Source organism: Cupressus sempervirens, chromosome 8 (assembly GCF_028749045.1).
Source record: "Cupressus sempervirens isolate cs-2001-9-10 chromosome 8, ASM2874904v1, whole genome shotgun sequence".
Taxonomy (NCBI): Eukaryota; Viridiplantae; Streptophyta; class Pinopsida; order Cupressales; family Cupressaceae; genus Cupressus; species Cupressus sempervirens.
This window is the reverse complement of record NC_143125.1, coordinates 666,521,354-666,547,011: the sequence shown is the minus strand read 5'-3', so window position 1 is coordinate 666,547,011 and position 25,658 is coordinate 666,521,354. Positions and strand designations below refer to the sequence as shown.

General features: G+C 35.8%; 1 protein-coding gene across 5 annotated transcripts in view; it reads left to right on the top strand.

Moving 5' to 3' along the window:
- LOC149544215 (protein HESO1-like) overlaps positions 1–22,883 on the top strand; it is a 112,799-nt gene extending 89,916 nt beyond the window's left edge. For 3 of the 5 annotated variants that reach the window (XM_089798732.1, XM_089798731.1, XM_089798733.1), the window contains exons 4-9: positions 19,685–19,869; positions 19,951–20,046; positions 20,218–20,287; positions 20,541–20,671; positions 21,793–21,912; positions 22,026–22,883. In XM_089798732.1, the coding sequence (XP_089654858.1) occupies positions 19,685–19,869; positions 19,951–20,046; positions 20,218–20,287; positions 20,541–20,671; positions 21,793–21,912; positions 22,026–22,610 (1,187 nt within the window). In that variant the 3' untranslated portion in view covers positions 22,611–22,883. Of the gene's footprint in view, positions 1–19,684; positions 19,870–19,950; positions 20,047–20,205; positions 20,288–20,540; positions 20,672–21,792; positions 21,913–22,025 lie in introns of all 5 variants that reach the window. The other 2 variants (XM_089798730.1, XM_089798729.1) reach the window with 1 other exon arrangement.
- The last annotated feature ends 2,775 nt before the right edge of the window (positions 22,884–25,658 follow it).

Below are 25,658 nucleotides of genomic sequence, written 5' to 3'. Positions count from 1 at the left end.
AACTTCAAATCATGGTATCTTGTAGTCTATTTTGGGGCATCTTGCTCATCTGCAATAGTTTGGAGGGCTTGCAATTTTTACTCAAAATCATGACATTTGTTCTTGGTATGTCTCTAGCTAAAGGGAAAGAAAAGTCTGTTTTGTGCTGATTTTTGGTTAGAAGTTTTGCTGATTTTGGGAGGGTTAGTGGTAGACTCATCTCAGTGGTAGGCTCTTGTCTCTTGTTGCAAAGCATTATGAAGAAGGGGGGACCCTTATTTGTTTTTTTCAGGATAGATTTTAGCTACTCTTGGTTGTTGACATTCTGCAAATCCTGGGAGGGTCTCAACAATAGTAGAATATTCTGAAGAATTTATGACCACAAGACATGTACAATCTTTTGCAGAATAGTTACATGATGACCGTTAAGAGAGGCTATTAGTATTTTAATGTTTCTTTAATGATCATCTTTCTTATTCTTTAGTTTTTTAGGTAGTTTTTATTTTTAGGCCCTGCCTATTCATAGGCAGGGAACTAATGTTCCCACTGGAGGTGTCACAATTAATTTTTACAATCACAACTTGTAAATTTCTAAAGTTCAATAATTGCTTAGTTTTTAAATTATAATTCAATCACTAATCACTATTTTTTGATTGGTCAATAGTAATTTTGGTCAGGGTAAAAATAATTTTTAGAGAGGGAAAATTAGAGATAATTTTACTTCATTTTGGAAACTTGTCCTCTCTTGACTTTTGGTGATTTCCATGGCTTTCTGGAAACTTCTCCTCTACTGAATTCTGGTGATTTCCATGGCTCATCTCAAACCCTTGTCCCGATATGCAGAGCAAAGAAAACCATCAAGAGCACAAACAACACAAACTCATGCAGTTAGAACAGGGTAGCACCAGTTCGTGTCAAGAGATTTCCCTTCTCAGCAAGCCTCTTTCACTCCTGCAAACAACAAATCTAAAAGATCCGGGCTGCAGGTCTCTTTCTTAAGCAGCTGCTCCACCATTAATGGCTGCTCTGAGCTCGAAATTCCAATAATAACCACCATCCAAGAAACAAAACAAGCTGCCCAAAAAAATTGCCCTTATTTTCTTCTCCAACTTCTCAATTTTAAAAAACTGGTGTGGATTAGCTCTTCTAAAGCCTCTGAATTTTGAAACCCGTGTGGATTCTTATGATTTTTAATTATGTGGGACAAAAATTGGAGTTGTAAGAATAGCCGATTAAATGATAATTATCTTTAATCACAGTTTAATTTCTTAGAATTGAATTCAATATGCCAGGTTTAGATGTGGTTAGGGGAATAGTGCATTGGAGTTGGGACTCGAACATAAATCAATGAGAATTTCAAGGGAAGCATCGTGAACATTTAGGGCAACCCCTCCTAGCCACCGAACTCTTTTCACCCCCCCTCCTAGCTACCAAACTTTTTTCACCCACAATAAACCCAATTGCAATGGGAGAAGGATTCTTATGTTTCCATTCTTGGGATCAACAACAGTCCTACTATCTACACCAAAGCAAAAGCTATGATAATCTCCATTACCACGTGCTGGATGCCACGGAGTGTGTTGGGATAGATTATAAAGAAAATACACTAAAGATTGGGCTTTTTGAACAGATTGCAAAGGAAAACAATAGAGATTCTGGAATGCTAGACATGGCGCAATTGAATGCAGGTTGATTATGTGTTGGTATCTCTCTCGTCCATTTCTGGAAGCTTCAAATGCACTTTCGTCATTTTGGATTTTTTATTAATTTATTGTTTTTGTTTGGAATTAGAGGTAGTTGTTTATTATTAGAGCTTCAGACCTTACATTTTATAAATGTTTTTGCACTTATTTGTTTATACAAATATAATTGTATTGGTATTAAAATTTTATATTGACCTCTATTTAATATTTCATGTACTTTTTATATTTGAATTTAAATGTTAATGAGTAACATTGCAAAGTTATAATTCTTAAAATGTGATTTATAATACAATTTGAACAATGAATAAATTCATTAATAAAATACATATTTAAGAAAACTGGAAAATAACATGGATATAAATATAAAATAAATATAAATTGTAAAACTTTTATTATGAAATAGAATATAATATAACTTAATAATATTTAAATATTATTTAATTAATTTTATATTAAAAATTTTGTAATAGATATATTTATTATTATTAAATATATTGTATTCTAAATTAATTCATATAATAGTATATTAAAAAGTAAAATAAAATTTTAAGACAATTTTAGATAATATTTTTAAAAAAAGATTTAATTTAATTTTTTTTGAAATGTGAAAATTTAAGATATAATTAAAATACATTGTCATAATCAAAGATATAATTACACAAGTTCAAATGTAACCAAAATTCACCACCCGTTTCATTATTAAAAAAAATTTATATCAATTTTTTTTATAAAAGCCAAAAAAAATAAAATTTAATCTTTGAATTTTATTCTTGACTTTAAATTTTAAAATATTTATTACTATAAAGTCAAAATTTAAGACAAATATTGCCAATAGTGGCATGTTGTGATGGTTAAGTTGTTGAGTTGTTATACTTGCCATCAAGGTTCAAATCTAATGGGGATGAAGTTCCTCGTTTGTGACCTCCGTTTGTGACCTCACTAGTTCATAGCTCCAGGTCAAAGCGTTTACCCCTCTTTAAAAAAAAATTTAAGACAAATATTGATTTCTAACATGAGTGCTCGAGCATAAGAATTTCAATATCGATGCCTCCAATTGTAAAGTGATTCAAGTACTGGTAGGTCAGTTGGAAGATAGAGCCTCCAATGCAAAACCAACACTCCTTAAATTTGGTGATTCACCTTCTAGGATTGACCTATCTCTAAGATTCTTTTAGTTTGTCATTTATTTTACGACAATGCCAAAAGTTTCTAGAATTCAGATAGAAGTCTCAAGTTCGGGGAAAACCATCAACAATGACAGCTACAACAAAGGTTTAGATTCCATTTCACATTCAATCACTATGCTCTAACCAGAGAAATAAAAATCGATCTTCATGGTCTTGCAAAAGGTAGGGACTCTAGCTCTTTTAGAGCTCTTGTTGTCTTTAGTTCACACGTGTTTCTTTTAGAAGCATCGTTTGTAAATCTATATAAGGGTCTCTCATCTTCCTTGTTTAATAATAACAACATTGATTTGCCATAACAAATATTGTATGCCCACATGTATACAAACAACTCCATTGTAACTATCCATTTAATCATGGAAAATTCTCTTGATGCATTTGGCGAGCTCCATGATGAATGAGTTGCTAAAGAACAACATTGGATTGGGATATTATTTACTAGCATAGAGGGATTAATGCATTTTTTCTTTGATGATTGCCAATGTTGACATGTACTCCGTATTGCTGTACATCTTGCACTAGAAATCCTCTTGGGTCCTACCCATCCTTCAAACAAATAGTTATTGCAATGTTCATCCCCATTGACCAAGCTTAGAAGCTTGAAGCTTGATATTTTCTACAAATTCATTACCTTTGGTTGAATAAGATCCTTGCCCTTTATGAAGATGCACATCACACTCACACTTTCATGTGATTTCAAATAAATTTGGTGACAACTTGGCTCTCCAAGACAAATCTAATCCATGGAATTTTACCTATGTCTTCTAGGAGTAAATTGAGAGTATTCTGCATGGGCTTTAATTATAGTTGGATGCTTTCAGCACAAGTCTTCTAACAATGCCATCAACAACATTATCAACAATAAATTCAATTACTTTGGCTTTATGTCAATGATAAATTGACAAAATAAAGCAAAGAGTGCTTGTGTCAATTTCACTGGACTTGAGGAACATTTCACCAAGCTTGGATTCCATAAGGAAGTTGTTTAGACTCCAGAGTATGGTTCTTGTTATTTGTCTACTCGTATGGCATGATGCAGCAACAATATTTTGCCAATTCCTTTTGATCCTCAACAAGAACACTATACACATCTTGTACATCTCTGAGTTCATTAGTCCTCAAAAGTCTTGTACGAGGGGTCTTTCAACCTACAAATTGCCACTACAATGGTCACTGTTAGAGTAAATAATTAATTATTTATTCTATTACTTAAGTTTATTTAGGTAAATACATTTATTTAATATTTTGTATTTAATGCATGTAGTGGTTAGTTGTTGACAACACGGGAGTTTGTTCCCTTCTAGCATGTTCCACCTTTTGTGGATGTGTGCTGAGTTGTCATCCTTATCTTCTACCACCTTCTAGCTTGTTCTACAAGCTTCCATGAGCTCTTTATAAGCGGGCTGCCTCATTGTATTTCATCAGAACATCACTTATTGTGCATATTGTAAATACATTTTCATTGTGTTTCAATATCTTGTGGTCTCTCATGTCCGTTTAGGGTTTTTCCCTTGCTCCATGCTCTTCCTCTCCTTGGCTTCTCTTTGACAAGTTTTCGCATGCAGGTGATCTTGGGCGTCTTCGGAGTTGGCTTTCTTCAACTCCAACATGGTATCAGAGCCTTCCTGCTGCAGCTTCGTTGAACGATTTTTGAAGCCGTGATTTGAAGTCACAAACCCTAGTTTGTTTGTGCATTTTTTTTCCAAATCAAAGGATCAGCAATTTTTCGGAGCACTTTCAGCCCAAACGGACACCGCCATTGGATCTGGAACGCCATTTGTAGTCAATATTCATATAAAGCTTTTTGATTTTGGAGACAGAGCTCCGGGAGGCAATTTATTTTTGCCCACAGGCCCTTCCGTACGGTCGTATGGACGATCTTGGCGAAAAAATAAATTGTTTTTTTAACAGGCGAGCGCCACCGCCGCGCCATTGCGGAGCCGCCACCGCGCCACCCGTGCGCGGCCTATAGCGGTCGCAGCAGGCGTCGCCGCCCTGGGTGCAGCCTCTTCCTCTGCGCCGCTCGCGCCCAGCTTAGTCAACAGCGTCTTGGTTGTTTCCACGGGTTGCCGCTGATCTCGCCACCGCCGCCGGCATCTCCGCACAGGGTTCCGTCATAGCTCCGCCCGTCTGCATCAGCATCCACGTGGACTTCCTGCCCAGTTTGCAGCGTTGCAGATTTTGACACGTGTCTCCTAGTCAGCCGGTACGACCATCTTGCCACGTCATCTTCTACGCCACGTGGCGTCCACGTGGTACTGCCACGTGGCCTCTTTTTTTGCGTGACGGCTGATGGGCCGTCAATTTTGAGGTTGTGATGACATCAGCGCTTGCATCATCAAGCCTCTTGCACATCTCCTAGGGTCATTTTGGACCTACTTGTGGTTTTTTGGCCATAACTTTTGCATACGGTGTATTTTTTCGATCCGAAAGAAGCGTCGGAAAGCTGGTTCCGAAACGGAGACATTGGTGCAGGTATTTTTAGGTTTTGATGCTTTTTTATTGCCTTTTTTTCAGTTAAAGTACGAAGTCCTATTTTTGACTCCGGCAAGCATATCTTTTGCGTCCTATGCCTGTTTTTTGAAAATTTATATTTTTGGAAAGCTGGTTCAGTCACATTTTCAAAAATGTGGTCTTTTTTCTTAGTTTTTGGCCCATGCTCTTTTTATCATAGTTTTGGCATTTTTGCTATATGGTGGATATTTTGATTGTTTTAGGCCCGAGGATCGTTTTCCTAGCATGGTTTCCTTTGTTTTGAGCTGTACTTTGTTTTGTATCAGCTTGTTTTCAATTTTGATCATTGTAGTTATCATTTTGAAGCACTTTTTTGTGTCGCACTGAGATAAGGTGCCACTTTTGCATTCCGGGAGTCATGAACGTTGTTTTGAGTCAGTTGTACTTGCACTATTTTCATAAAGCACCATGGGGGGATAGTTGTTTGCTGTTTTAGGCCTTCTCCCTTTGTCAAGTGAGTGTCCTTTCCACGGCATTAGCCCCATGCAGAGTCAGTTTGACCGTATCTTTATAGGTGTCTGTACCTCTTTTCCTCTCTTGTCGTTCTTGGTTCGTTTGCAGGAGACTTTGGCCCACCTTCTCAGTTGCTTGTCATCACAACTCGTCTGCATTAAGGGGGGGTTATGCTGTTGTTCTAATGCATCTGTGGTTCGATGGTTCGATAGTATGAACTATGTATTCAGTGGTTGATCCTATGTACAAGGCGATTGCAGTGGTTGGCTACCTATGCATTTCGGTGAGATGGATCATCTACCATATAGACATGTTCGGTTCGTGCCTTCTTCTTCCATGGAGGTTCTTCAGATCAGCAGTTTGGCAGATTTGCGGCGTCTTCATGTTTCAGTGATGCTCTTTCATGATCACTCCTTATTCCTGTTTTAGGGGACATTTCCCTAGTGGGAGGCTTCTTTAGTTCTCACTAGGTTACCTCTTTTTGGGGGAGGGTTTTTCCCACGTGGTTTTCTCTTTTTCCCCGTTTACAGAAGTTGCATTCTGTTGCATTGTACATGGGTACCTAAAATGGCCTTGTTCCCGGGACCCATTCTGCATTTCATCTTAGTTTTGTGAGCTTAAGGCATTTCCCTAAGTTGCACTTAAGGGGGGGTGTTAGAGTAAATAATTAATTATTTATTCTATTACTTAAGCTTACTTAGGTAAATGCATTTATTTAATATTTTGTATTTAATGCATGTAGTGGTTAGTTGTTGACAACACGGGAGTTTGTTCCCTTCTAGCATGTTCCACCTTTTGTGGATGTGTGTTGAGTTGTCATCTTTATCTTCTACCACCTTCTAGCTTGTTCTACAAGCTTCCATGAGCTCTTTATAAGCGGGGCTCCCTCATTGTATTTTATCAGAACATCACTTATTGTGCATAGTGTAAATACATTTTCATTGTGTTTCAATATCTTGTGGTCTCTCATGTCCGTTTAGGGTTTTTCCCTTGCTCCATGCTCTTCCTCTCCTTGGCTTCTCTTTGACAAGTTTTCGCATGCAGGTGATCTTGGGCATCTTCGGAGTTGGCTTTCTTCAACTCCAACAGTGACCACTATAGTTTTCCAATATGCAAACTTGGCAATATTAGACAATAAACTTGAATAATATAAACAAATACCAATTACCTTGATTTTCTCATGAACAATGGTCTTCTTCCACCTTGTACTTGCTGAAGTTGGTTTTGCTCTTGGCATAGTATGAGTCCAAAGATTGCATCAATGTTTCCACTTGTGTTGTTGGTATGAACTATGAAGTACAAGGTGTTGAATTTGGCATGGACTTTGTGTGATTGCTAAACCTCATCTAAGTAATTTATTGTGTGTGATTGCCCTTTCCTTGACTGACATATGTTATGCATAGACTTTAGAACCACCACAAAGATTACTATGTGATTTGCAAAGAATTGCTTGTCGGGCTAAACATGCCCTGCCACCTTTTTTGCCAAATAGCATTTGAAATGTTAAATGCTTTCAACAACATTCAAGACCAAATAGTTGTATATTATACTCCTGTACTTGCAGCGTGATGACTGGGAACCTGCGAATTGAATCGACAAAAATAGCCGTAACAATGAGGATTAGAACATAGTATATAGTAATTTCTCTCATAAATATCCCTAACTTCAACATTAGTCCATGTACATGCTAATTTCTTTTTTAAATGAATAACACTTATTTGAGGATTCAGAGTTAGGGTTGCAGCATGACAGGAATTGAAAATTACCTAACTTACATAGTAAACATAAAAAGATAATGTTTAGAGTAGGGTGTACATTAAAATATCTCCCATCCTAACAATAACCTTAAAAAAATAGGGTTCTAAGTTAGAGTTAGGGTGTACCAAAAAATAACGTTAATCATAAACACTTAAAAGCTGGGGTCTAATCAGCAGCTTAAGGCTTATTAAGAATGATAAAAACAAATCTATAACCTTAACCCTAAATCCTCAAAAAGAAGGTTTATGGTTACATTCATGCAATATTATTTAAAAAATTGTTATTGCTAACCTTAAATGAAAATGATTTTTGGTTTAAAATAAAAAATACTAGATCCCCCTAACTGTTAGGTTTCTAATATGAAAACCTTTCAGGGTTTAAAACAAACTCTACAGTTTTAAAGAAATTAAAAAAAGAAGCCTTTTTAGGGCCTCAGTGGATCATTGGTTGCAAATGTGGAACTGCTCAAAACCCTAAACTATTGGAATTGATGAACCTCATGTTTGCTTTGTTAACCTTTCGTTCAAACTTAGAAATGAAACAAATAAAATTTATCATATGCTTTTAACTTTGCTGCAATTTTGACAAAAACATGATATGATCACAATTCCCATTTTTTTCTCATTTAATTCTGAATTTAGGAGCCTATAGAAATATTCCAATTTTTTTTAACCATCAATCTGAGCTGACATTATTAAAGATAAGATTTATTAATCTGTTCTGTAACTTGTAATAGCGCTTGTGGATATTTTATGTGTATTCCAAGTTACTATACGAATGAATATATATGTGATATAAAGAGGCATGTCTCTTGAAGAGACATGTCTCTTTAATATATTGACTTACATTAGTTATAGATATAACATAAGTAATATACCCTCAATATATTATAATTGTTATATAACAAGATACACACACACACACACACACACACACACACACACACACACACACACTTAACATAAGTTAATAATTTCATATATAATACTTATCATATATATATATATAGAAAATTTATCTGGCAAAATTATAACATTAACACTCCCTCTTAATGAAGGAGGATAAAACACAGATATTATACCATAGGTAACATATCAAGAATAATACATATAGGAAATCTTTGATCAGAAGATTTCTAGTATATGATATCATATAAGTATTGGCCTATTAGAATAGCAATACATGATATCCACCAATTAATATTTGATATCATATTAGGTAACATGAGTATTGGCCTATCAGAACATCAATCAAATGATATTCACCAAGTACTCTGAGTAATGGCTTATTAGAACATTAACCAAATGATATTCACCAAGTACTCAATGCAGTAACGGCCTATCAGAACACCAAGGCAAGATATTCACCAAGTACCTAAAATATATCTATACAAACAACTTGTAGATAGTCAAATAATGACATCTAACACCTAGTTTTTGATTTATAAGATAAAGCCTCTCATGATTTATTTCAACATTTACACAAAATGTATATCATGATACAAGTTATTGTAAGGTCGTGACCTTTCAACAACTTCTCCAAATACAAGTGACATCATTTGAAAGTTGTCACTTCCTCATGATCTACATAGGGGGTAAGCTCGTACACACATGACAAGAAAAGTTAACTTGAAGTCACCACAGATACTGTCATGTGGTGTTATAACATCCATCATGAAACATATCAGAGAATAAGGTTCTCACCTCAAACTTATCTCTCATAGATAAGAATGTGTTACAAGGGATTGCACTTGGAACTTCATCTTCACGAAGAAATATTAACCTTGTGACCTCCGATATCAGTTTTCTAGACTCCCTTTGAATATGTTATCATCTTTTTAACCTCTTAGCAACAAGTTATGTCATGCTTCCCTAGTTCAAGAGGTAACCTGATAGCATAAGGTCTTCTAACTGAATCATATATTCTATCTGCTCCCTCTCTTTGTCCAAGGTTGCCTCTAAAGAAACATCTCCCCTCTAAAGTTGGTCTAGGTGGGAATGGAACATTTGTTGATATCTCCGCTGCAATGCAAAATTCCCACTCTTTTATTGTTTGAACAATTTTGTATCATGATCATATATGATAGACTTCATCTCTGACATTGCTGGTAGTAGATGGCCAAAACATACCATGAGTTTATAATCCTTTATGATAACTCGTCTTTGACTATTTTGTTCTTAGACTTGTTTATCTCCTTTGTCATAGTTGATAATCATATAAGGCCGTCCATCTTACACACATGGAACTTCATGCCATGAATAATAATCCTTTAACTACTATAGTTTTCTTATCAGTAGATCTCAGCATAGTCTACTCCTTCTAAACCAATATGACCAAGATTCTCAGAAGTCAACTAAAACATATCCTCTATGTACTACAACTCAAACAAACTTGCTTGAAATGTTAGACTCCCTCTTTATCTCAATCTCCCTCTTCTTATCAGCATCCTTGATTGTCCTCATCATCGCTAGTGTATTTAATCTTTCTTATAAGATATCATATTGATCTCATAAATATCAATCATAAAACAAAATGGAACCAATAAAACACGAGCTGCCTATTTATGATGTGTCTCCAATCATTTCACCAAGTCTCCATTGGCATTGTGTTAAACATTTCATTAGAATGTTAGTAATTTAACTCATGCCCATTACTAACAACAACATAGATGATTAAAACACCTCTCTTAATTTTCAATAATAGAATAAAGATAACACGATACTTAATTTCTATATATATGACTTTTCCTTACATGACATATTTTCCTAGAAGTTCAATATCTATAAATATATTTAAATTTCATTTCATTTCATTTCTATTTCAATAACAATATTAGTAACTCACAATAATACTAATAATTTGTTATGTTTAACATATTTATATGTAACAAAACATAATATTAAGTTATTAAATATCATTCTTAAATTAAGATACTCTCCTTATAAATTCTCATTTATATGATATCTATATAAGAAAATTAAGTAATACATTATATGTACTTATATATAAAACAACTATATAAGAACGAACAAATGCAATCATACCTTTTAGTTACCTTAAGCATGGTTTATCATTCTTAAATTAAGATACTCTCCTTATAAATTCTCATTTATATGATATCTATATAAGAAAATTAAGTAATACATTATATGTACTTATATATAAAACAACTATATAAGAACGAACAAATGCAATCATACCTTTTAGTTACCTTAAGCATGGTTTGTTACCTGATGTATTCCAATTGAATACATTAGCTTGAACCTCATCGGGAAGTCCTGAGGTGATGCCTCTTCTAGAGTATATCGGGTTGCATACTAATCATGACCTACAATTTCTGTCATTGATTTATGATATAGTCAACTTGTGTTTTGTTAGTGGCAGTGGCATTACCATGTTGCCAATTATTAGGTTGTATCCCTTTGAAAATGCATTGTTTGGCTTCACTTGCCTTCATAGAGAATTGTCACACCTTCATTGTCTGTGTAAATGTTTTTTCAAATTATCAGTGTTTATAACTATATTAACATGTACAAGTGTATCCTTAGTTGATTCCTGACCATTCTTCGGGATCAATAATAGAAAAATTGGGGAATGAATTATTTGAGGAACTCCACTTAAGACAGCTGCTATCTTTTCTAAGTATACTGTTGATGCGAGTTTTGTATCACTTACATAACATATTAGCAATTGAACATTTGATACGGAGTATCAAACAAACAATTCCTCTCTTGAAAAGTTATTGCTCATGGGATATGAGAATAACTCCAATATACCCGACTCTTGTGGATACTCGCTCAGTTTTATCGATGTGATTTGCTGGTAATCACGTAGGCGGCTTTACGTTTTTCATTCAAGGATGACTTGGACTTTGGTGGGATGAAGGTGATGGTGGTTCGGTTTGTGAAATGTGCGAGTGGCAGATAATGTTGATGGTAGTGATGATGGAGGGTGCGTCTGCCGATGATGATGTTGATGGGAAAGCGACGGTGGTGGAAGGTGAATGGATGTGTTCTAATACTCGACCTACTTCTTTAACTTCTTTCCCTAAACTTCGACTACCCAGCTACTCACTATTCTACTCCTACTCCTATGAATGAAAGGTTAGCAAATGGACAGGGATCGAACCTAATGAGAGCTGACCAGCGGCCTCACTTCTACAGGTGCAATGATTCAAAGGAATAATAAACTAGCTTACCGCACAAAGCTTCCCAACCAGCCGCTAGGATGCTAGTGGCCTAGTATTGATCCCTATCAAACATTTACCAATGCTACCGTACAACTATCCATCTACTTCAACCTCACTTAAACAACTTAAACAACTTGAAAAGAAGTCTAACTATGTGGAAATAGAAAACATGCAATAATACCCAATGTTCTTAATCAACATGCAAATCGCAACAATGAAAAGGAGAGCAATTTTGGTATTATCTTCGCAACAATTTCTCCAACCACTTTACAAATGAGAGCAAATGGCCTTTTATAGGGGTCAGAAATGCAACGGACGATGGAGATCAAAACAAGAGCAACGATCAAGATTGGATCTTAAAAACTCTAATTAGGGTTGCCACCCCATCGGCCAATGAGAAGACGCCATCTCATCAATGGACCAATGAAAAAAGTGCAAAAAGTAGCAACCAATGAGAAGGCACCAAAATGGTGGCCAATCAGAAATAGACACTTGTCCTATTCTAGAAGAAAGGGAAATTGCCACTTGGGCTTACATCAAATGATCTTCTAATATAAATCTTCCCTTTTCTTTCATTTTCTTAGCTAAGGCAATGAACTTAGCTAGCCTTTCATTAACTTCTTCCATAGGACCACAAGGTGTGTGCTTCGCCCTGAGTTCTGTTGACTTCGCCACGTTGCTTGCTGCTTGTAGTATCTTTTCATGATCCTTCTCATATTCTTTCGCAAATCCAATAAAAGCACTGAGAGAGGAAAGGGTGCCCAAATGCTTTTTCCTGATGGCAACCTTTCCCAACTCATCCAACCTCGATTCAAAATTTGTCTCATTGATATCCTCTTCTTTGATATCCTCAAAATCAAGTGCCACCTCAACGTTGCTCATCATGGTTGAAATGGAAGTGTCGACGCTTGGGTAGTGATGTGCAACTGCTTTTTGTATATCCTTTTATGGTACCGCCATTGGTATTGGTTATTCGCCTCATTTTCGAGAAGAAGGGCGTTTTGGGCATCATATCCTCTTTCTCTTTCTTAGTGTTTGTCCGCTTGGGATTCTTACTTGCACTAACATCCTCCATACTCGTCGCCCTATCACGGGATGGTAGAGTGGTGGACTAGAAGGCAAGTAGAACCAAGGGAAGCAATCCTTCCACTAGAACGAAAGAAGGATGTCAGCTTAAGAACCCCTTGCAACTCTAAATGATTTGAGATTACCTCTACGTATAGCCAAGGGGGATTGTCCTTCCTTTAGTCTGTCCTTCATCCGTATCATGTCCACTGTACCGATATTGGTGTCAGTTATTCTCTTCATTTTTGAGAAGAAGGGAGTTTTGGGCATCATATCCTCTTTGTCTTTCTTAGTGTTTGCCCGCTTGGGATTCTTACTTGCACTAACATCCTCCATGCTCGTTGCCCTATTACGGGATGGTAGAGTGGTGGACCAGAAGGCAAGAAGAACCAAGAGGAGCAATCGTTAGACTAGAACGAAAGAAGGATATCAGCTTAAGGACCCCTTGCAACTCTAGATGATGAAAATTCACCTTAACCAATAATCTTACAACGACTTTTCGGAATTAGGACTTGACCTTAAGAACTTCAAATCCCTTGCAAATCAGAAATTTATCATGCAATTCACCTCCAAATAAAATTACCCAACCTAGGGCAAAAAATCGCAGCCTCTTGAAAAAATCAGAATTTTATCTCTCACAAATTTCAGCTCCCACAAAATTTGTCCACAAATTTCGCCCTCCACAAAATTCGCCAAGCAAGAAGAGTGCAGATTTGCTCTTGCCAAATCACCAACACCTTGAGAAGGAGAAGTGAGAAGTGAGGAAGAAATGGGAGAGAGGCCTCCTCTAATACCCAACTTTCTTACTCTCTCCAAGCTAGCCGACTTGGACCCTGGGAGAAAGAAAAACAAATAATTAATGCAAAATTATGGCCCCCAATTAAATACGTAGCTAAAATTAATTTTGCCATGATGAAAATTGCTTTTTAAAATTGCCAATTAGTTTCAATTTGCAAAAAAAAATTAAACAATGCTTTGAAGATGTTAAATATTTCCATTTAATGAGGATTTAGTAATTAATATGTCATTAAAATTAGATTTTGGCTAATCAAAAGCCATTTTTTCAATATTAAATTACCAATTTCATTAAATGGCAAAAAAAATTTCAAGGCAATTTAATCCATTAAAACCAATTTTTTTGCAATTTCTCTCCAAATCGATTTAGCTAAGCAATTTTAGCTTTTTAACACAAATAAATTTATTTCTCTAGAGCCTAAAATCGATTTTGCAATTTTATTTCACCATCACAAAAATTAATCCTTTTCACCAAAAATAATCAAGATTTTCCAAAAGATCAGATTTAACAAAATTTTCATTTTTTGAAAATTATCCACTTTTATACAGTTATATCCTAAGTTGCTGGTTCGTGGTTCGGTTCCAGGTTCGGGTTCGAGAACCGGTTCGCGGGTTCGACGAAATTTTGGGAAGGGGTTTGGGTTCGTTAGTACAAAAAATGTAAAAATTATATATATATATATACACATTTTTATGAAGCATGAGTTAAAATTAGAATGTAGCATAGTACCATAAACACATTTAAAACTTTAAAATAGCATAAACAATAACATATCAATGTATCATGGTGAGCATACTATCATATAGTAACATAATTCAATCAACTTCAACATCAAAGATGAAAGATTCAAAACATTTAAAATATCAAGTTCAAGTGTCATTGTTTTGATTTCAATGTTTAACAGTAACTAATAGAATGAAAATCTATTAAAATTCTGAATTTCTAGTTCTAAGTTCTTCATTCTTCATCTTCATCTTCTTCATATTCATCTTCTTCTTCTTCATCTTCTTCTTCATCTCCTCCTTCTTCGCCTACGCTATTACGTGCACCAAGGCCAATGGGATCAGCAGCAGAATCAACAATGGTATTGGCATCAAAGTCATCAAAATCATCAATTGTAAGCGCAGCAGTGGAAGCATCCAAGTCCGCAATCTCTGCATCTACATCCCACTTCTTTGTCTCCCCTTCTTTGTATTCTTGACTCTTGTGCGAAAGAAGGCGCAAGTTGTTATGCACAAATACCAGGTTCTCAGCTTTTTTTGATTGCAACCTATTGCGCTTCACCGAGTGGATGAAAGAATAGGTGCTCCAATTTCTTTCTGATGCAGAAGAACTAGCAACCTATAAAGACAACATAGGGTAGGCAATTAAAAAGGAATTAATTCAATCTTATTAAAAAATTCTTTTGAAGATAAAGTGAGCTAATTTAAAAAAAAAAAAAAACAAACTTGTGATATAACTTTGATTGCAAGGGGCTGCAATGTTCGGAATTTTTGGCCATGGAGGTAACACCAACCATGAGCATGCTTCTTGAACCGATGACGAAGAGCATCATTACTTAGACCTGTAGCATTAACAAATGCTATGAACTCATCCATGATTACATCTCTTATATCATCATCAGAAAATATTCTTCTAAATGCTGCCTGGTACCCGTCAGACACTTCCATATCTCTGTATGGTGGCAACCTTCCTGGTAGATCACAATATTGTGAGCTGTAGTATTTGGGGGTCAAGGCATAGGCAAGCAAATGTAATGGAGTGGTCATTTTGTTCCATCTTTCATCAATAATTTTTTGCACTTGTTTGAAAAAGGTCTCTTGCGGATCTTGCTCCTGCTCATTTATAACTTGCCTGATCTTCTCAATCATTGAGTCTATGCCATCATAGATCTCTCCAAGGCAAGGCCTATCCATGTCAGTGTACCTAAGCATGCTCATAATGGGCTCGGTGATCTTAAGGATATATTCCACACGTTCCCACCATGAGTCAGCCAATAGCCTATCCTTTATTTTGTTTGCCCTTTCAGTGTTCTTTTGCTTCCATACACCCCAATTGTTGCTGATTACCATACCTTGAAGTGCATCTTTCACTTGCACAAGTCGTCTTAAGACGATTATATGTGATGCAAAACGGGTCTCAGCAACCTGTGACATAAATTAGAGCAAAAAACAACTATTAGATACATATTTTAGAAAACTAAGAAAAGTATACACATTGGCAATTGCACAAGTAAAATATGAAAAATCAGAAATTGTCAAATATTAAAAATTAAATTACGAATTTGAGTTCAAGTTCATTTACCTTCAATAACTCCAATTTTGAGTAGTTCCTGAAAAGAGATTGAGTCATGTGGTGGTTTGTGACAAACATTTGTATGTCCTCAGCCTCTTCATACACTGTTTTGATCCACGCAATTTGGTTCCCAATCTTTTGTAGCATAAGATTGAGTGAATGGACTACACAAAGTGTCCAAAAGATATGTGGATATCGTGATTCAACCAACAAACCTGCTGCTCTACAATTCTTTGCGTTGTCCGTTATGACTTGGACAACGTTTCTTGCACCCACTTGTTCAATGGCCTCAATTAAGATATCAGCAATAAATGGCCCATCTTTTACTTTACCCTCACAATCCACCGCTTTCAGAAACATTGCCCCTTTAGGGGACACCGCAAGGACATTGATCAAGGGACGGTTCTTAGAATCCTTCCAGCCATCTGAAACAATTGTCACCCCTATCTCAACCCATGTGTCCCTTATGGGCTTCAATTGATTTTCAACCCGTTGGACCTCATCATCCAACAAGGTGGTGCGCACTTTCTCATAACCGGGGCCACAATACCCTTTTGGAGCTTCATTGGCACCCCTCAACATGTCCTTCCAAAACGGAGAGCGGACAACATTAAAAGATAACCCATTTGCATAGAGGCATCTTCCCACCTTAATGTCAACAATATTCCGGGCCTTGTTTTGAAAAGAAGTTTCTATTGGCCCCTTTCTTTTGTGTACAATGGGGACAGATTCAATGTCAGTGTCCATTGTAGTATTGAAGAAGGGGTGGTCTTGTACAATAACCTCTGAGGGGGGCTGCATTCCCTTAGCTTTTTTACTTTTATTGCTACTACTATCGAGTTCTATTGCCCTGCGTCCTCCTCTATCTTCTGCTGCCTCATGCTCTTCAATATATTTTAACACGGTGTGATTTGGTATAGGGACACCATTTTTGCTAGGGCATTTCTTGACTCCTCTTCCAGTATAACCACATAGTGTGCCTACCACACGATAATAAGAACTATTTCTTTCTACATCACATCCTCGACATCTCCAACGGAATGCACCACCTCTTGGAATGGGTTTTATAATGTCTACATACTTCCATAGAGGAGAATCAGAGTTGGTTTCCATTCTTTGTTCGGTGTTGCCTATTGATGAAGAGGTAGATGACATTACTTTCGAACCTTTCCCTATGGCAATAAATTACTAATTAGATATATGTTCATAATCTATATGCAAGAAAATGACGAATTTTGAAATAATGGAAAAGATTCAAGAACTTAGAACATATGAAGATTGAAAGAGAAATGAAAAAAAAGTGGAAAAACTAGAACAAAACAATAGTAAATGGAATAAGATCTTACCTCTTGGTCCTTTTCCAGCCATTGCAAGTTTGCAAATGTGTATAAATGATGCACAAACACTTCAAGAACACCAACAAGTCAATCTTCAAACTCCTCCTTGCACAACCGGATGTTTGCTCAAAAACTTATGTGCTCTCCTTCAAGGCAAAACAACCTATTTAGAAACAACAAATGACTATGAGAGAGCAAAAAACCAATTCATAACACCTTTTTAGGGTACGTGGACCCCAAAATTATTAAAAAATGCAAATAAATCACTTTATTTCCGTGTCCGTGGGTGGGTTCTTGGCTGGGTCCGAACTTGGTTCGATTTTCCCAGCTTGGTCCGCCCGGGTTCGAACCATGGTTCGAACCAGTTTGAACCAGGATTCGAAAATCAAACCCTGGTCGAACCGGACCAAAATCTCGAACCGGTTCGAACCAGTTCGAGGTCCGGAGGGGGGGGAGGGGTACCCGTGTAACTTAGGTTATATCCAATCTAAGTACAAAATTTACAATTTTATCTTGCCAAGTGTTGCTCTTTTAAAATTTGTTCGGCTTAAGGATGAAATTGGTGTCTCTAGAAAATCAAGTTGAAACCGGGTGAAAATAAATCTAACCCTCTCCCCACTGGTCCTGAAGGTGTCCAAGACGTGAAATCTTCAAATTTGAAACCTCTGGACTGAAAATTGCTAAGGCAATCGAAAAAAAAAGGGGTCCCCAAAATTTTGGGGCGATGGTGTGAAAACCTCACAACATATACGTGATTCCATGCTTTCCTTCTCTTGCTCGTCGATAAAAATATTTTCTGCAATGTGATTGACGTTCTCAGTCATCTTGTAGACCTTGTGAATAATTTTTGTATGGTACACATCCCCTGCTGGGATGACCCTTATAACTGTGTTTTCTGTACCGTGTCAGATTGTATTGGCATGTTATTTTTTATGGGCACATCGTTAGATACAAAAATTATGGTGGTATTTACTGTAGTATGATATTGACTAATATCATACTTGAATATATATATATATATATATATATATATATATATATATATATTGATATATTGTTGTGGTCAACCATTTATTAAAATATATGTATCTACTACCCTTGTTACTGTATTACTATACAGACTGAAAGTAGGTTGAAGACTGCAATTTAGAGAGGATGTGATCACTACTGAGAGTACTTGAGATGCCTTTTAATAATTAAAAAATGGCAATTACTACAATGTCCTGTGTATGTTGTATAGACTTGTGTGCTGATTTTTAGAGGTAGCATCAAGCGAAAATGCCAGTTGAGCATACAGAAGTCTGCATGAACAAGACACCATTCAATCTTGTTCAACTTATGCCTAAACGTGGTGTACCTGTCCCAATTCATCTCCACTTGAGGAGTATAAGAATGACAGGGCACATCCCACCATCCATCACAATAGATGGAGTCTTGAGTAGAGCTCTATGCCTACCTGCCTGCTCAAAATCAAAACAAGCATCAATGTTTTATGAGAACCTGTCCCATGTTGGGTTTTATTGCAAGTTGTGACGAGTATCTTTAATATCACACCCTGAATACACGGCATTCCTTGTTTAGATGGCTCAGACTATTGATGAGATAACCACTGCCATGCTAGCCAATATCTTGGACTTCCCTCTAGTCATCTTTGGTTAATATTATTCCTGTGACCTCTTCATGTCTGGAGTTAATGTGGTTGGGAATACCATCAACCACATGAATTCAGGTATAGTAGATCAACATGGACATTATCTGTTCTAACATTTCTTATCTCAATAGTTCGAATCTGCTCTGATACTATGTTAAAGATAAGATTTATTAATCTGTTCTGTAACTTGTAATAGCACTTGTGGATATTTTATGTGTATTCCAAGTTACTATATGAATGAATATACATGTGATATAAAGAGGCATGTCTCTTGAAGAGACATGTCTCTTTAATATATTAACTTACATTAGTTATAGAGATAAGTAATATACCCTCAATATATTATAATTGTTATATAACAAGACACACAGACACACACACTCTCTCTCTCTCTCTCTCTCTCTCTCAACATAAGTTAATAATTCCATATATAATATTTATCATATATTTTTTTATATATCTCATATATATATAATATAATTTGTCCGACAGAATTATAACATTAACAGACATGGATTGCTGAGCCTAGCAAGTGATGATTAGTAATGCTTTTTTTTTTGGTGCAAAATTTGTGTCATTAGTTTTATGTAACTCGTCTTAGGATCATGCTTGTTTTCTGTAAACAAATATCATGTGATGAGTGTTTTTAAAAATCTTGTTATATTTATACAGGTGTTGTTAGTTAATGTGGGTTATCTTGGTTTTTGGTTTCCTTAGTTATATTTGTAGCTCATCTTAATGCTCCTACTTTACGATGCAGGTGTTGCTCAACCTCAATCTGTACAATTTATTCCATCTGCAAGGGTTCCCTTGCTCATCTTTGAGGATTCAGAGTCTCAGATTTCTTGTGATATCTCCATTAACAATGGGTCTGGTCTGCTTAAGTCTAAACTCCTTTGCTGGATAAGTCAAATAGACACAAGATTCAAAGAACTGGTTTATTTGGTAGGCTCTGGAAAATCTACTTCTGCTTTGTTCATGACAGAAACATGGTTCTATCCTTTTAACGACATGTTGTTATTGCAGATAAAATATTGGGCAAAGGCGCACAACATAAATGATCCAAAGAATGGCACATTGAATTCATTTTCCCTTACCTTGCTTGTTATTTTCCATCTACAGGTTAGTTGCTTTTTGAATACGCTTGCCCATTTTTCTTTTGTTGGATTTAGACTGTGGTGCAGCATATATTGGACCATGAAACATATTGCTAAGTATTAAATTGATAGTTTTAGACATTATATTGTAGATAATTTTGTACTTGTTTGACGGAGATGTCAGTTAATCTTACAGACACAGTTTCCTCCAATTCTTCCTCCGATCAAGGATATATTTGATGGAGACATCGCCACTGATTTAGCAGGCAAGCATGCAATCTTCTACTTTATTATGGATTTACGTATACTCAGGCTAGGCCTTTTACCTTATGGTTTGTTGTTCCCCGAGTGCATAATTTGTCCCAACAAATGGTCTTTGCACACATGGCAGGTCTCTGATTTGTGTGGTACAAAATAATCTTCAGATTTGTGTGCTACAAAATGAAATGATTATGTAGAGTGCAGATCTGTTATTTGTGTGCTACAATATAATCTTCAGCTTTTGGTTTCTTTCTGTAGGGGGAAATGGCACAAATGAGATGGGCATTGAGAGCAGATGTATGTGGAATGTTCAAAAATTCAAACAGTGGGCATATACTAATGAAAATAAGAGTTCCATTTCTGATCTGTTCGTATCATTCTTTTCCCTGGTAATCTTTTGTTAATCACTCCAATTCCCAAATTTTTTTAACTTAAAAGTGACCAGTCAATATGTATCCTGATTCCTAAATGTTACAGAATATCATAACATTGCTAAGTTTGTTGAACAAATTAGCAATCCGAATTCAATATGAAAATATCTTCTTCCATATAAAAAATTCCAGTTTCTTAAACAAAATATAAAGCTTGTTTTGGTGCACGTTTCTCATTCATTTTATTTTATTCTCTGTCAATTTATAGAGTTATTAATTCCTGCAGAAAGACATTTAATATATTGAACCAATGACAATTTTTCTATTTGCGAAATTTTGGGGAGGAGTTTCTTTTAGTTGCTCAAAGTATATGCATGCCCAATGCATATTTCATTCGAACAATATTAAATTTTTCTGAAGCACGTCTGAAGATCTGCTGGTGGCAAAAATGTTTGCCAAGGAAGGACCTCTAGTCCTTTTGTTGTTCCCTTTCATTGATTTCTTGTTTGCTCTTTCCTGGACACCATTTGGTGCTCCTGCTGGGTTGTGTTTCCCTAGTATGTTTTCAGTCCCTTGGAACCCTTTATCGATCTCTTGTTGGACATTAACTTATCTCATCTCATCTTATCATATCATCACTGAATGTGCTTCATTATCTATTTTTTGTTCTAATAAAGCATGCTAAATGGTTTATCATCTCTCCCATTAGCTTAATCAGCTCTGTTTATAGGGTTAGTCAAGCTTAGAATGTTCTACTTTGCTGACTTTTGGAAAGAATCTCAGTTCTTGGGTGAACAATGAGACTAGAAGCTCAAGTAAATAATAAGGGTTATATGGACAAGTGTTCTTGGTCTTGTGATTTGAAGCAATAAAACATTGGGTGCTATTTTTCATTCAAGGGAATTCCTGAATTTATTCCTTCCATATTTTAAAATGTTTTTTCCTGCATTATTTGTAAATATTTGGTTACTTTACAAGGCAAGAACATTTTTACAAATTATGTTTTTACTACTCCAAATGTACAACGTTCTAAGGAATTTATTTTAAGCATTTTTTGAAAATAAAATGGAAGTTCCTCACATCTATATTTTCTGCTTGTTTGATTGTCTTGTATAATTGTGTGCCTTTCTATCAAGCAGTACGCAATTGATCCAGAAGAATGGTTAAAAGGATTGACAGTATGCACATTCACTGGCAAGTGGGGAAATACTTCAAGTAGGGAATGCCAGATTACGAAGAAATTCAAATACACCGTAGTTGTAAGATTTTAAATTGCTAATTAATTTTTACTTCTGAATTCTATTCTTAGTGGAGAATTGGAAGGTTTTTCTTGTCACACTCAACAATATTTTTATTTTGTTGGTGAATGTAGATTGAAGACCCTTTTGATCGTAGGGAAAATTGTGCAAGAACTGTGACTGAATCAACACTTCAGGAAATAGTTGATGCATTTCTTGGAACAGATCAATTGCTGCAGAGGCTTCCCATGTTCTCTAATATCTATTCACTACGCCAAAGTTTGTTTGGTTCACTGCATGAGAGGCCAAGGCCATATGTTTTACCACTTCAAGAAACAGTAGCAAAGACAACAAGGAAAATTGAAGACAATGCAAATGAGGGTGGTTTTATGCGACCTTCTCAGGGAACACATGGTCCAACAGTTCAAAGGAATCAATCAACATTGCCAGTCAAATCTCTCGATTCACTTTCTGCAGCCTTTAACCAGGGTTGTTCTTTGGATGGGAGGAGTATGCTAAGGAAGCCAAATGTTGTCTCCACATCATCTTCAATTTATAGGAATCAGGCACAGCCCTCAGTTACATACAATGTCAGCCACAATCTTCCACAGCAGCATTATCCTTCTGAAAGGATGCAACAAACTCCAGCAACGCATTTCATGGCGTCTGTGCCAAATGGAAAAGTTTGGAAGCCAAAGAGTTATTTACAGGGCATTTAGTTTTAATTGATGAAATTGTTCATAAGTTCACATACCATCTGCATAAAAGATGAATCCAGTGGCAATATGTGCTGTGAATATTAAGTCTAACTATATAAGAAATTCAGTAGAACTTGTATATGTACTTCACGTGGAGAAAAATCTGACTAGTTTGACGCACATCTTGCGCAACACTGTGGTTTGTTTCAACCATTTAACATATTTTAGTGCTGTTATTGTGAGGTTGCTTCTGAATGGATAGAAATAGATTCTCATGTTTGAGTCAAGTAGAAATTTTCTTTTGTTATTGTAAGGTTCAAGGTTTGATATATATTATATTCTCTTAACCTCTTTGAAAACTCTGCAGAGTTGTCCTGATAGAAGCACTGAATTGACACGGCTCATGCAGAGTCATGCTTTATATCATGAAGAAAAACATGAACTGGAGGTGTACAATATACAAGTCTGTAATCTCGGGCCTAAACCATTGGAAAGGAAATTAAAGAAATGTACTACAACACGACAAAAGATATGAAGCTCATCAACCCAACTGACATATCACAGTATGAAGAGAGGAATCACGACTTAGAAACAATGATTAAGACCTTTGAAGAAGAAAAGAAATCCATTAAAGAAGAGATGAACCCTAAAGCAATAGATTTCACGAGGATTAACCAGGTAGAGGCTATGTTGTGCCTATGTGTGGACCACTTCCCAGTAATGCATAACAGGTTGTCCAAACGAAATGGGACAAAGACACCTGGAAAATGAGGTTGTCACGTCTGAAGAATCCCAACTCAAATGTTGTGCAAGAGCTCATAGGCACATATTGAAGCAAGAAATTGGCACGTGGTGCATTGGGTGAGGATGAATAGATAGAAGATCTTGATACATTTTGGACCTTGGGGAAAAGTGTCATTCCAAACATTATTTAGTTAATATAACTATTTTTGTTAACCATCAGGTCGGGTTTCATTTAGACCTCCCGGTAATCTAAGAATATATATGTTGAACTTAAATTAGGTTACGAGTTACAAAACTGAAGGAAAAAATTCATAGTATTTAGCGAAGAAACAGTTAGTAAAATTTGATTTCAGTAATAGATGAGTTGAGTGAATGTATGTTTTGAACTAGTTTTTCTTGAAATTTGATTTCAGTGATAGATAGATGAGTTGAGTGAATGTATATGTTTTGAACTAGTTTATCTTGAATTTTGAATTCTAATAATGCAAGTTGATACATGGGAATGATTTGAATCTTTTGTGTTCAGATTTATGAAAGGAATGTTTCTTGATAAATTTCTATTTTCATGCCCGATGTCATCTTACGCTTTTGAAGTATGCTGATTTTTTATGTTCCATTATCACTCGGAGTTCATGTATGATTAGCAATTTTTAAGAATAACTAGTTTGGTCAAATATGTTAAGGAAGAGTTGAGTTCAATGGTTCAAGGAAATCATTTCTTTGAAGAAAGTTCAATCTCTCAAGACCCCCTTGTCTTTTTTTTTGAAGATCCCCTAAAACAACTCAAAAGCCTTAGGACATCACATGTTTTAGAAATCGATGGGGAAAACAGAAAACCCAATCCTTTTTATATATCCTTGATCAAAAGGTAGGAGGTTAAGCAACTGTACCATATATTCAGGGGCATTAGATATATCATGCCTTTATTTGTTGCTAAAGCCCTATGTTTAACCCTTATTAGGATCTTCACGAGGTGTTACTCAAGGGACGTGAAACAAGTATCCCTCGTAGGCTAGGTTAAGGATGCCCAAACTGTGTTGGCCACTTGTCTAGATAAACGAGTAAAATTGACTATACTTCTTGATGATATTCTAGCTAGTTATGGAATGCTGCTCAATAGGACCTTTTGTAAGGACATGGATGGAGAAATTAAGATGGATTGGTTTGAAGAAATCATTCCTATTGGGAAAAAGAAGATCAAGCTTGAATCTGAACCCACAAATAAATATACCATTTTCCCTTTTGATAATCCTAAAGTGCAAACACTATATGAAGAGTGTTAGTTCAGAAACCAAGTCATCTTGCCAAGGGAAAGTGATGAACTAGCAACAGATGCAAAAAAAGAAGGGCTATGACACATGTAGTTTGATGGATGTTCTTCAAATATAGGTTCGGGCACAGGGGTGGTGTTAATATCTCCTGCAGGTATTTGCATACCATTTTCCTTTAAGTTGGATTTCAAGAACACAAATAACACTGCAAAGTACAAAGCCTTGTTACTTGGATTGTAGGAAGCAAGGCACAAAGGAGTAAAGTTTTCTATTATTAAAGGAGATGATGAACTAGTTGTTAATCAAGTGAGAGGCTTATACAAAGTTAAAAATGAAAGACTTAAGAAATATAGGAATCGAGTCTAGGATGAAATAGAATGTTTTGATTCATTGTCTATTGAATCTTTCCCTTTAAGTAAAAAATCTCATGCTGATTCCTTAGCTATGTTAGCCTCACTTATTTTGCCCCATCTAGACTTCGAAATAGATAGTTATAGAATTGAGATGATTTACCGACTGAGTGTTCTTGATAATGTAAATTGGTGGTAGGTATTTGATAATGACTCTCAGATACAAAATTTCTTGGTATGTGCTAGATGTTTTTCCATATTATATTTTGAAGGTTCAAATAATGAATGCAAAGAATTTTGCATGGATTCATATACAAAGGATGAAGTGATCTAATTAAAAGGGAACAATATTCCTAAATACTTGGTCTCTTTAGAACACTTATTTTCTAGAAAAGATGACAATTCAGCCAAAGGAAGAGCTCTAGACTCCGAAGTGATCAAGGAGTATGATAAGTCAATGTGGGAATTCACACCAAAACTAAATTTATCTTTGTTGGTAAGTCTTGTTCCCTAATGGAAAGAGTTAAATTGAAGGAATTACTGCTAAACGATAAATATGTATTTGCATGGGGATACGAGGACTTGAAAAATTTCACGAGCAAGCAATTTAGACACTACATCCTACTGAAATCCGATGATGTACCATTCAAGGAAATTGTGAAACTATAATCCAAATTGTCTAGGGCTATGTTGTAATATGTAGA